A 10,912-nucleotide genomic window follows, 5' to 3' on the forward strand; every position below is an offset into this window, starting at 1 on the left:
TACTTGGCAGGTGAATTGCTGAATGAGCAAGGCAGAAAATTCAGTTTTTCGCCGACTTTTCGCACGTTCGCATCGAATTTCTAATCACTCTGAGAGAACATAAAGAAAATTCTTGAGATTCTTTCGAAGATCAGCTAAACCGCAAAATTTCCCCTCTTTTTTGACTTTAAAATTAATTTACACTTGAGAGAAAATTATCTGTGAGATTTGTGCAGATTGACAGAAAGAAGTTTTATTCATTTTCTTATTTAATTAAATTACATATAACCCTCAGGGTTCGTTTTTGCTGCACTCCGCGGGCTTCCCTAATTGGATAAGATATCTCGGAAATCAGATTCAAGTCAGTCAGTCACTAAAATGAGCTACTTGCGATTGGACTCTCTCCCGGACCCAGGGAATCGCTACGAGCTTGGGGAAGTGATTGGCAATGGAGTGTGTGGAAAGGTGCTTTTAATTTTTCAAAATTTCTGCGAATTCGTGCTGAATTTTATAAGTCTTTCCACAGGTTTACCGAGCCATCGATACTCAGGTTAATGGCAGGAGTGTGGCAATTAAAGTTCAATCCTATGATAAAGAATTGAGAATCCACATCGATGAGGAATATAGAGTCTTACGGGACTTCTCAAATCATCCGAATTTACCACAATTCTATGGTGTTTATAGGAAGAGGGTTCCTGGAGGCTCGGATGAGATTTGGTTTATTCTGGAACTCTGTGAAGGAGGACCTGTTATTGATCTTGTTCGCCGTTTGGATACTCTTGGGAAACGCTTGACTGAAGAGCAAATTGCTTACATTCTACGAGAAGTGGCTAAAGGCATTTTATATCTTCATTCCAAGCACATTGTTCACCGCGATGTCAGAGGATCCAACATTCTCTTGACCCATGAAGGTGAAGTGAAATTGTGCGATTTCGGACTCGCCAGGGACATCAAGACAACTCTTGGGAAGAGAGGAACCAACATAGGCTCGCCGAACTGGATGGCCCCGGAGATATTCTCTGGCAGCAGGATCGATGATGAGGTGTATGGGAGTCGTTGCGACGTGTGGGCTTTGGGAATAACTGCCATTGAATTGGGAGATGGAAATCCTCCCTTCAAAGATATGCATCCCACGAGAGTGATATTCCAGATCATGAGGAATCCTCCACCAACTCTCTACCGTCCAGCCAACTGGAGCCAGAACTACAATGACTTCATCTGCGAGTGCCTTGAGAAGAATCCTGAACATCGTCCTTTTATGGTGGAAGTCATGGAGCATCCTTTCTTCACTGAATTGCCAGAAAATGACTATCACGTGAGTATTTTATTTTGCGGAAAGTGCTTTGAATTGGGCCACAAAGAAAGTGTTTGTTCTGCAGTTGTCACAGGAATTGAAAGTGCTTCAGCAGAATGTAGAACCGAGAATTTTGGCAGATCTTCCGCAAGAGATATCGATTTTTAATAAGTGCATGAAGAAGTACGGTGCAAAGCCTGTAAAAATGTACGTCGAGGATTTGTCAGCAATGGAAAGGCTTACTGAGGAATCCATTCTAAATGAACTCCACTGTCGACTAAACGATGGCCACTCGTACACGTTCGCAGGTGATGTTCTTATTTCTATAAACTCCAACGATTTATCAATCGACTATCCCACGAGTGTAAGTAATGTTTAAGGAGCAATTTCACAATTAATATTATGAGAATTCTATTACTTTCTAGTTTCATAGCAAATACAAGTTCAAGTGTCGTTCTGACAATGCTCCACATATTTTCGCGGTTGCTGACAAAGCCTATCAAGACATGCTTCACCATGAAGATCCCCAACACATAATCCTGGCTGGGGAAAGCTTTTCTGGCAAGACTACAAACTACAAGCTTGCTCTCAAGCAACTCAGATTTTTGGGAGAGGGGAATCGCGATATCGCCGAAAAGGTTATGAAAGCCTCAACTATCGTCGAAGCGCTGACTCACGCAGGAACACCTACTAATTCCAATTCTACAAGATGCATTGTCCAGAATCAGGTGACTTTCGGCGCCACGGGCAAGTTGAGCGGAGCAGTCTACAATGTTTTCCTGCTAGAGAAATCCAGAGTCTCCGCGATTGACATGTAAGTTACGTTATATTTCTCCATAAAAATTATCAGAATTATTTTTTCTTAAAATTCAAAAGATTTTAAATGTGTGAATTATTAGCAACATTTGTATTTCGCTTTTAAAATGCATTACCCCTGTCCTTTATGTATGAAGCATATGCTGCATGATATCTACCGTGTGTCTCGGCTAGAAGCTTCATTGGCCGGAAGCATTTTTCCCACCCTTTTTCCGCCTGATAAAATGCTGAAAATTGAATAATATCCTCACGCAAGGATTTTCTATGCAGGACCCAAAGCAATTTTCACATATTCTACTACTTCTACGACGGATTGGCTTCACGCACTCGCCTGGGGGAGTTTATGCTCGACTGCGGAAGGAAATATCGTTACTTGAGGATTCCTGACATCGCCGGAAACTGCAAAAGCACCCAAATCCGGGACGACGTGGCGGGAAATGCGGAGAAATTTGCTGAAATTGAGCAGTGCCTGGTTGATTTTGGGCTGTCTGAAGAGCAGTTAACCTCTTTCTGCTGCATTCTCGCGGCTATTCTGCTCCTGGGTGAATTGAACTTCCGGGAAGAGGAGGGTGTCGGCGAGCTTGAGAATGTCGAGATGGCGGCCAGGGTGGCCCGTCTGCTTAAAGTGGAGGAGAAGAAGTTTGTCTGGGCGCTGCAGAACTACTGCGTTGTGGAGAAAGGCTCAGCGGAAAGGAGGAGACATACCGGAAATGAAGCGCGCGATGCTCGAGACGTTCTCGCTGGAGCGCTGTATTCGCGACTTGTGGACTGGATTGTCAACATCCTGAATCATCAACTTACCATCTCGCGAGCGATTTTGTAAGTTGCCTGGAAAATTCCCTGTAAATTGAACACGTCCCTAGAATGTTGGTCAGATTTGCACTGTTGATATGGAAGATTCACGGGCTTTCCAATTCCAGGATGGGAGGTTGCTAAATTCCATTTCCTCAAAGCTTTTGGATATTTAATGCGAAAGATTAAATCTGGTGGCATGCTAAAATGAGCATGAGTTGCGCCTTGGGAGAATCAATTTCATGTTAACGTTTCAAGAATTCAGATGCTGATTTTTTATTCACTCCCATGTATATTATTTACCACCTGCAGTTTCCATTGAGATGCTACTTTCACTTAATTTTGGAGGAGGCAATCAGGATATTTCCCTCAATGGATTCACTTCGTAAGCAATCCTCTGGAGGAAAACATCCTGGCAAACGGAGGCGCTCCGTGCCAAATCGGACCAATTTTCTAAGGCATGCCCCAAACCCTCGGCACTTTTCGCCTCCTGACTGTCGCCTTGCGGAAGATGAAAAACACTCTCCACTCTATTAATATTCCACGAGCTTACCCAACTTGTTGAACCTTATTTCTCATCCCCACGCTGGCGATGGAATGCCTGCCAATACAGTGGTGACGCTCACTCAATCACCCTATTGGACATGTTCGGCTTCGAGTGCTTCCCGCGGAATCGTATGGAGCAGCTCTTCGTGAACTGCTTCAACGAGCAGATGCAGTACCATTTTAATCAGAGGATGTTCGTCTGGGAGATGATTGAGCAGGAGGAGGAGCAGATTCCTGTGATTAATTTCCGCTTCTACGACAACAAGCTGGCAGTGGATCACGTCATGGCCAAACCGCACGGACTTATGACTTTCCTGGATAACGCCTCCAGATCCCGGCTGAGCCATGACTTCATCACGAACGCCATCAACTCACGATCCAGTCAGTTCGTCCGCCGCGTGACTCCAAACGAGTTCTCCCTGGCACACTACACAGGCCGCGTGACCTACGATGCCAGAGACTTTCCGGCCAAGAACAGGGACTTCCTGCCGCCTGAAGTCGTGGACACTTTGAGAGCATCTGTGAATACGATTGTGAAGACTCTCTTCACCAATCAACTCACAAAGGCAGGCAATCTCACGATGCCCTTCGACGAAACTCAGCTGAACGTATTTGGTGACCTGAGGCAGAGCAAAAGGTCAAAATGGGGAGTCGCTCTCGTCAACGAGAGGCAAATTAAAACAAAGGTAAAGTGTACTTCAAAAGTGCCTAACTTGTTGAGTGTTTAGTTAACAAACGTTGTTTCTGAACGTTCAGATTCATGAAAGATTCACCCCTGATTCAAAATCCAGTCGAGAAAGTTACAAACTGATAAAAAAATATTGTTAATCACAATGTTTAAAAATGGATACAATTATACTGAATTCAGTATTAATCGCTTGATAAAAGATTATCATTCGAAATGATAATTAATTTAACTGAATTCAATGTTTGTATACACACATCATTTAAATGTACGAAACGTTGAAATTTATTTCGCCATTCTGGCCAATTAATTGTGAAATGAATAGTTAATTCCATTACGTGGTATGTGGTGTTAATTTATTCTAAATGGCCGTTAAATTATTGGCAGCTTCAGTTTCGCTGCGACTAAATGATCAACAGTTTTGTCATCTCACGTTTTGTTGATTCAACCGTCCAAGTGCTGTGCTATGGCGAGACTAAGCGACAGCAGTCGAATACTAAATAGCTTTCGTAGTATGTACAATTAATTTTTAGCACCCACGTGAGTCTCTTGATTTCTTTTCTTGGTACTCGAAGTGGCAAAAATTGCAATTCGTGAGGGTAGGCAAGTTGACTCTTTTGGTGAAAGTTTCATGTGCTCTCTTGCCTCTTTCAATTTGCACGTGAATTGGGGAGTTTTTTTTCACACTGAAGAAGTGACATAATTTGGAGTTTTTTTTTTGCTGTGGGCGTGTGTAGCCTCAATAGCTTCAATTTAATTTCCCATCTCATGTAATTGAATTGAGTTTGGTGTCTCCACTGGGATTTTCTAAGCTTTCACCCTATACATTTAGCTTTAAGGTTTCTCCAAAAGCAACATTCGGTATTAATATTGAAGTTTTGAATGTCTCTTGCAGAAAATCAACACGTTGTCGCATGGGGCGTACTCGCAAGTTCATCAAATGCGAACACTGGCATCTGTTTTCAGACACACTTGCCTGGAAGTCCTTCGATCTTTAGCTGTCGCGTCCACAAGTTGTGGCGTGCATTTCGTGCGCTGCATTAGGGCGGACTTGCAAAGCCAGCCCAGGGGCTTTCAGCCTGACATGGTGAGACAGCAGCTGAGAGCGATGGCTGTAGTGGACACGGCTATCGCCGGCCAAAAGGGCTTTCCCTACCGCATTCCATTCCCTGAGTTCTTGCGGCGCTACAAGTTCCTCGCCTTTGACTTCAACGAGAACGTGGACATGACGCGGGACAACTGTCGTCTTCTGCTGGTGCGACTCAAGATGGAAGGCTGGGCCATAGGCAAGACAAAGGTGTTCTTGAAATACTACAACGTGGAATTCCTCGCACGCCTGTATGAATCGCAAGTGAAGAAGATCGTGAAGGTCCAGGCGATGATGAGAACATTTCTCGCCAAGCGGAATTTGGCTAGCAAATTGAAAAAGTTACACCATCAAGACTCAGTGGTGCCGTGTCAGCAGCCCGACGTGGAGAAAGCTGCTCTGTTCATCCAGAAAGGTGAGTCAGACTCCGACTCGACAGATGAATAAAAGCTCACATTTTGCTGACACCATGGGTGAAATATTTTGGCCCATCCTTTTACCGTGCCCCATTGACACGAATTCCACGCTGGAGCGCGATGAAATTTATTGGCAAGCTATCTCACTGTTCGGATCACATTTCCTGTAATCCAATTCATAGCATTAGAGCAGTATTAAGGATTAAACGACCAGTATTTGTCGTGATTATTTGTGCTGAGGTAGCAATCAATTAGAGAAGTTTTAGTTTTCCTTATAACCAAAAACTTATATATTGTGTACCTTAATTCTCTTCAAGAATTTCTCTTACATATTTCAATCTACTTATAATTGTTATCCACTTGAGACCTTATTAAAGTGGTAAAATTTAAAAATCTGTAAACATGAAGCAAGTGAAAATTTGAGAATAAAGTTGAAAGTTCATAGAATATTTGCTTTCTTACTCACCCCAAAAGTGTATTGCATATGAAATATATGTACAACTTGTTTGCATGTACCCCACATTATATTTCAACCGTGCTCATCAATTTTCATGATCTCACTAAAGGGTTAATTCATAAATATTTGAGAGGGTTGATGATACAAAGTTGAAGGGAAATGCATTAATCAGCAAGTCGATGATGAAAAAAATGCAAACCATGATGCAAACGGAAAAGCGCAACCATCAGTTGAAATACATAGTATATTTAGTATAGAATGTCATGATTGAATGATTTCCCGTAAATACCCCCATTTTTTCAATTGGTAATTATGAATCAGAGACTGCACGATCAATTCACTTCTAACAGATTGCGCAATTAATTTCAATTAATGCTTTTTATCAACTGTCAATAAACTTTTTTTTTCCAATGAAAGAGCTCTAGAATGCTTTGCTATGTATTTTTTCAGCTTATCGTGGGTACATCGTGAGAAAGCAATATGGACCCTTGATTTGTGCAAAGACCGGCAAAATTGACGCCTCCACAGCGGATTTCGTGAAGGGTTTTGCCCACCGTTGGCGCTCAAAGTCAGTGTACCAAATTCTGCTGCAGTATCGCGCAGCCCGGTTCCAGGATCTCGTGAACTTCTCCCAGCAGGTTCACATCTTCAATCAACGTCTCGTGGTGGGTGTCACTCTCTGCGCTAGCTGCGTTTTGCTGGAGCGGGTGGATCCCAAGGAGACGGCGAAGAGTCTCTTGGGCATCCGAATGCCAGCCGTGTGGAAGCTCCCCTTTCGCTTGGACGACATCCCCTTCTTCGACACATCCTTCATGTGCCACCCTGGGGGACAAATGGCCCCACTTTCCGCGGATTCGGATGACGAGGCATGGGACGCACCAATGAAGCGTCGCACCAATTTGTCAGCCGAAATAGCGTCCGCCACCCACAGCGCCTTCGTGGACTCCGGCATCCCGGCTGCTCAACTCTCGTACGGACTAAAGAGCAATTCCATCCTCAATGAGCCCTTCTGTCGGGAATTTACCAGTACTCCACTGAAGAGGTAAATATAGCCAAGATATGCTCGCTCACAAAGTAATCCCCTAGAGCTCCCACAATTATGCAAGAATCTCTGTCGATGGGCGTCGAAATGGTCGATTTAAGTCTGTCGCCTTGGCAACTTTTTAATCTGCACAAACTTTATCTTAATTTCCTATTGCTATTTCCTCACCACAAAGCACAATTGTGTTTGTGTTGCGAGAAAAACACTATACATTCAAACCGCCGTCTCTCAGTGACACTGTATATCCAGATTAGCTTACAAAGAAATGCGAAGCCTTTCATTTGTCAAGGTGATCCAGAATTGTGCGAAGCAGATCTTCTAAATTAAGACTTCTTAGGGCTTTGACTTTTGGAAAATTCTGTTAATCTCAATCTTGTCTTACAAAGACGTGCTCCTCAGCCACCAACAATACCACACTCACCCAGCAGCTCTCCTCCAGCTCGCTCTTTGACTCCCTACAAGCATATTAGCGTGGGTGAAATGCTTGGAAAGTTTGATGATAGTGTGTTAATGACGGGACGAAGTGTGGCGTATAAGAAGCGACAAGCTCCTCAACCACCAATCGATATAGCCAACGGACACAGTTCCATCCCAAGATCTGAATCAGGAGCATCAGATTTGGAACAAAGATGTAATGTGGTGGATTATTCGCTAAGGAAAATTGATCCAGTGCGTGAAATGAAAATGCTCGCCGAGAGAAACAACATGGAGGAGGTTGGGAAAATAGTATAATGCGCTGAGAGGATATAACACATTACTTACGCATTGCAGGAAGAGGACAAACCACCATTCAACTTCCAGGGAATGCTGCGGAAGACGGTCTATAATCGAGCATCAATGAAGCGCTCCACAGAGGGTAAGATGTCCCTTCCTCAGGAGGAATACCATCAGACAAATGGAAGTGTATCTCCAACAAATAACGTTGTGTTTGAGAGTCGTGTGTTGTCGCGTCCGAAGTCTTCGCAGGGCATTCTAGATGACAATTTGAATGATTCTCTGAGTCCCAGTTCTAGCCAACGCTTGAGAAAACTCTCCTTACAGCAGGAAAATCTTCTGATTATGGGCGATTCCAATGAGAACCATCTTCAGACTCTTGGTGAGTATATTTGTGAAGAGATTGCACCCGGAATCATTCTCGAAGGTTATGCTGATGAAGTTTGAACTTAAAACAACTTGCCCTATTTATTTAATAGAAATCAATTCCACATTATTTATGTTCTCACGAGTTATTGTTTCTCGCCAGAAACACATACGGTGAGCAAAATATATAATAAATTATGATATATGTGATTTTGATTTTTTCCTCCCCGCATTCTCTTGATACGCCATTAAATCACAATCAAAATCTTCCGAGAGTTGAGATTATGCAGTGGAAATCTTTATGAGATTCTCTCACTTTGGTTCTGTGCATTAAAATGAAAACAGCGATTTGAACATTTCGGTGCAAGTCAGGGTATGTGTATACGTAATATACATATAGCATCGCTTCGGGGTATCCTTAGAAATTCCTATTCGCTTGCAATTTCCTATGGGGTTGCAATATTTTACGATGGTATCACAAACAAATTTGTATGTACGAAAAGCATATGCATGATACATCATCATTTTTAATTGCTTTGATACTAGAAAGTCGACAGGCTCATTTGCCATTCAACCACACATTCCAACATTTGCATAAGTTGCATATAATGAGGATTTTTCAATATGTTTGACTTCAAAGAGATACTCAACAGTGCACATATGGGGGTATTTCTGCCAGAGACCAATATTATGCATCGAGTGATGTGCAGGAAGACGAAGGTGGAGTGTTTCATGAGGAAAATACCATGCATGCCTCCTTCTCCCTTTCGACCTCAACCCAGTGGTTTTACGTTCGACATCTCACCCCACTGAGCCTCCTGTGCTCAACGTCTAAAATAAATTCACTGATGGCTCATTGCTGGAGTTCGGGGCAGAATGCATTTGTGACCCGGCATGATTATTGATGCTCCACAGCCCTCCGGCATTAAATATTGACATGACTATCCGGGTCAGTAAGTAGAATTCGTGGCCATTAAATAAACACTCCATTATTCCTCTGCATACACGTCTATTTGACTATCCAATATTCACTCACTGATCGCTCAACTGTTAGTTCTAATGGACAAATTTATAGAAAATAAAAATCACCTGAACTTCGCTCTGTTCCTTCACATTTTTTATTTAATTTTGTTGTAATAAAACTAATGGATGAATTGATACAGATTTTTTTTTACTTTTCCTCCGTGTTTACACTAATTTTCCCATTAATTACCAAATCTCAGATCATATAAGATTGATTTAAAGTCATTCCTATACGTGAATTACGGTTATATTTGGCGTTCAGCTGCAACATTATAACGTGCAAGAAACAGTGAGAAAAGAATCGCAAGCAAGAGCCTATAATATTCATAAAATCATAAAGCTTCCAGTCAATTTAATTCAATTTATCCTTCGTCGTCTGTAAGATTGTCTAGGAGCATTACAAACGCGCTGTCATCGTGCTTTTTCCTACCGTACCTTGTTCATCACGTGAAATCACATCATTAAATGTGCATAAAATCCTGCCCTCAGGTAAACGAAATCCACAGTAGAAATTTGCATTATTGTGCCTCGTCTCTCCATCATGTCCCTCGCCTTATATTTAATTAGAATTCTCTCAAGCAGCATGATAAATATAGACATTATGACGAAAAGGCAAAGGGAATGGATGAAAAACGAAATAAAGTGAGCGAAGAGACAAATTTTCTCAGTTCATAAAGAGATTTCTTATGAAATTTTTTCGCATAGAGCCTTGTTACCCTCACAACGCCTTGTCGATATAATTCTAAGAACAGGGAGGGAGAGATGTCTAAAAAAAAAGAGCATGAAAAGCTCCTTCACTTGAACACATGACATTTACTTTGGGGAACAATAAACAATGATGAAATGAACTTTTCTCCCTGAATTCGCATTTAAACTCTTTTCCACGAGAACAGAAAAATACGTAATGCTCCGAATGTAAATACGAGGTAAGAATATAACTTTAGAAATCCACTTTTGCTCTTGGCGGAGCATGTCACTCGTCAGAATCATTTTTCATGAATACATTTTATGGATTCTCTACTGATATGAATTTAAAGTTGGTGTCAACGTGGAAAATATTAGGTAAAAATATGATCCGAGATTTTCTAGTCTACGAAGAACAGAAGACTGCACAATTTTGTTCATCAACTGCATTGAGTCGAAATATTTTTTAAGTCTTACACATCTATCCTCAATGAAAGCCAATTCTTCTCTCTCTCTCTGACCCTGTTCAATTAATTGGGCAGCAAAGTGGCGTTGTAAATGTTAGTGCATAAATTTTGACACATTCTCAATCATCATGCCCATGTCTTGAGGATAATTTTGTCTTGGAAATACCCCAAGAGAAATTATTCACATATTCAGTGTTATTTGTCCATGTTGAGTCAGTTTCTCTATCTGGGGATGATTCTCTATTCCAAGGAAAATCAAACAAATCTATCCAAGTGGAGAGAGCGAGAGAGTGTGTGAGATTGGACAAATGATCTGAATGTGTGTGCTTTATGAACCAACTCAGGGGCGAATTCGATATCTGTTCGGTCCTTAAATTTCATTTAGCTCTGCAAGAATTTCTGAGGAAACTCATGTAACTGCTCACGCCTTTGGCAATAGGGTGAAATTTTCTCTCGTAGTTTGCAGGCATAAAGGATTCTCAATTGCATTCGACCATTCTGTGAAATAGTTACATGAGTGCCAGTCATGTATGCTAAATACAGC

General features: G+C 41.9%; 1 protein-coding gene across 1 annotated transcript; it reads left to right on the forward strand.

The window, feature by feature from the left end:
* Positions 1-78: 78 nt before the first annotated feature.
* LOC132262681 (neither inactivation nor afterpotential protein C) lies at positions 79-8,404 on the forward strand. Its single transcript, XM_059762021.1, has 11 exons — positions 79-200; positions 275-444; positions 506-1,294; positions 1,359-1,637; positions 1,699-2,087; positions 2,360-2,908; positions 3,495-4,113; positions 5,008-5,614; positions 6,523-7,114; positions 7,501-7,828; positions 7,886-8,404. Exons 2-11 carry the CDS (start codon positions 358-360, stop codon positions 8,273-8,275), a joined length of 4,629 nt encoding a protein of 1,542 aa, XP_059618004.1. The 5' UTR covers positions 79-200; positions 275-357; the 3' UTR covers positions 8,276-8,404.
* The last annotated feature ends 2,508 nt before the right edge of the window (positions 8,405-10,912 follow it).

The sequence above is a fragment of the Phlebotomus argentipes genome, unplaced genomic scaffold (genome assembly GCF_947086385.1).
Source record: "Phlebotomus argentipes unplaced genomic scaffold, Phlebotomus argentipes genome assembly contig_15, whole genome shotgun sequence".
Lineage (NCBI taxonomy): Eukaryota > Metazoa > Arthropoda > Insecta > Diptera > Psychodidae > Phlebotomus > Phlebotomus argentipes.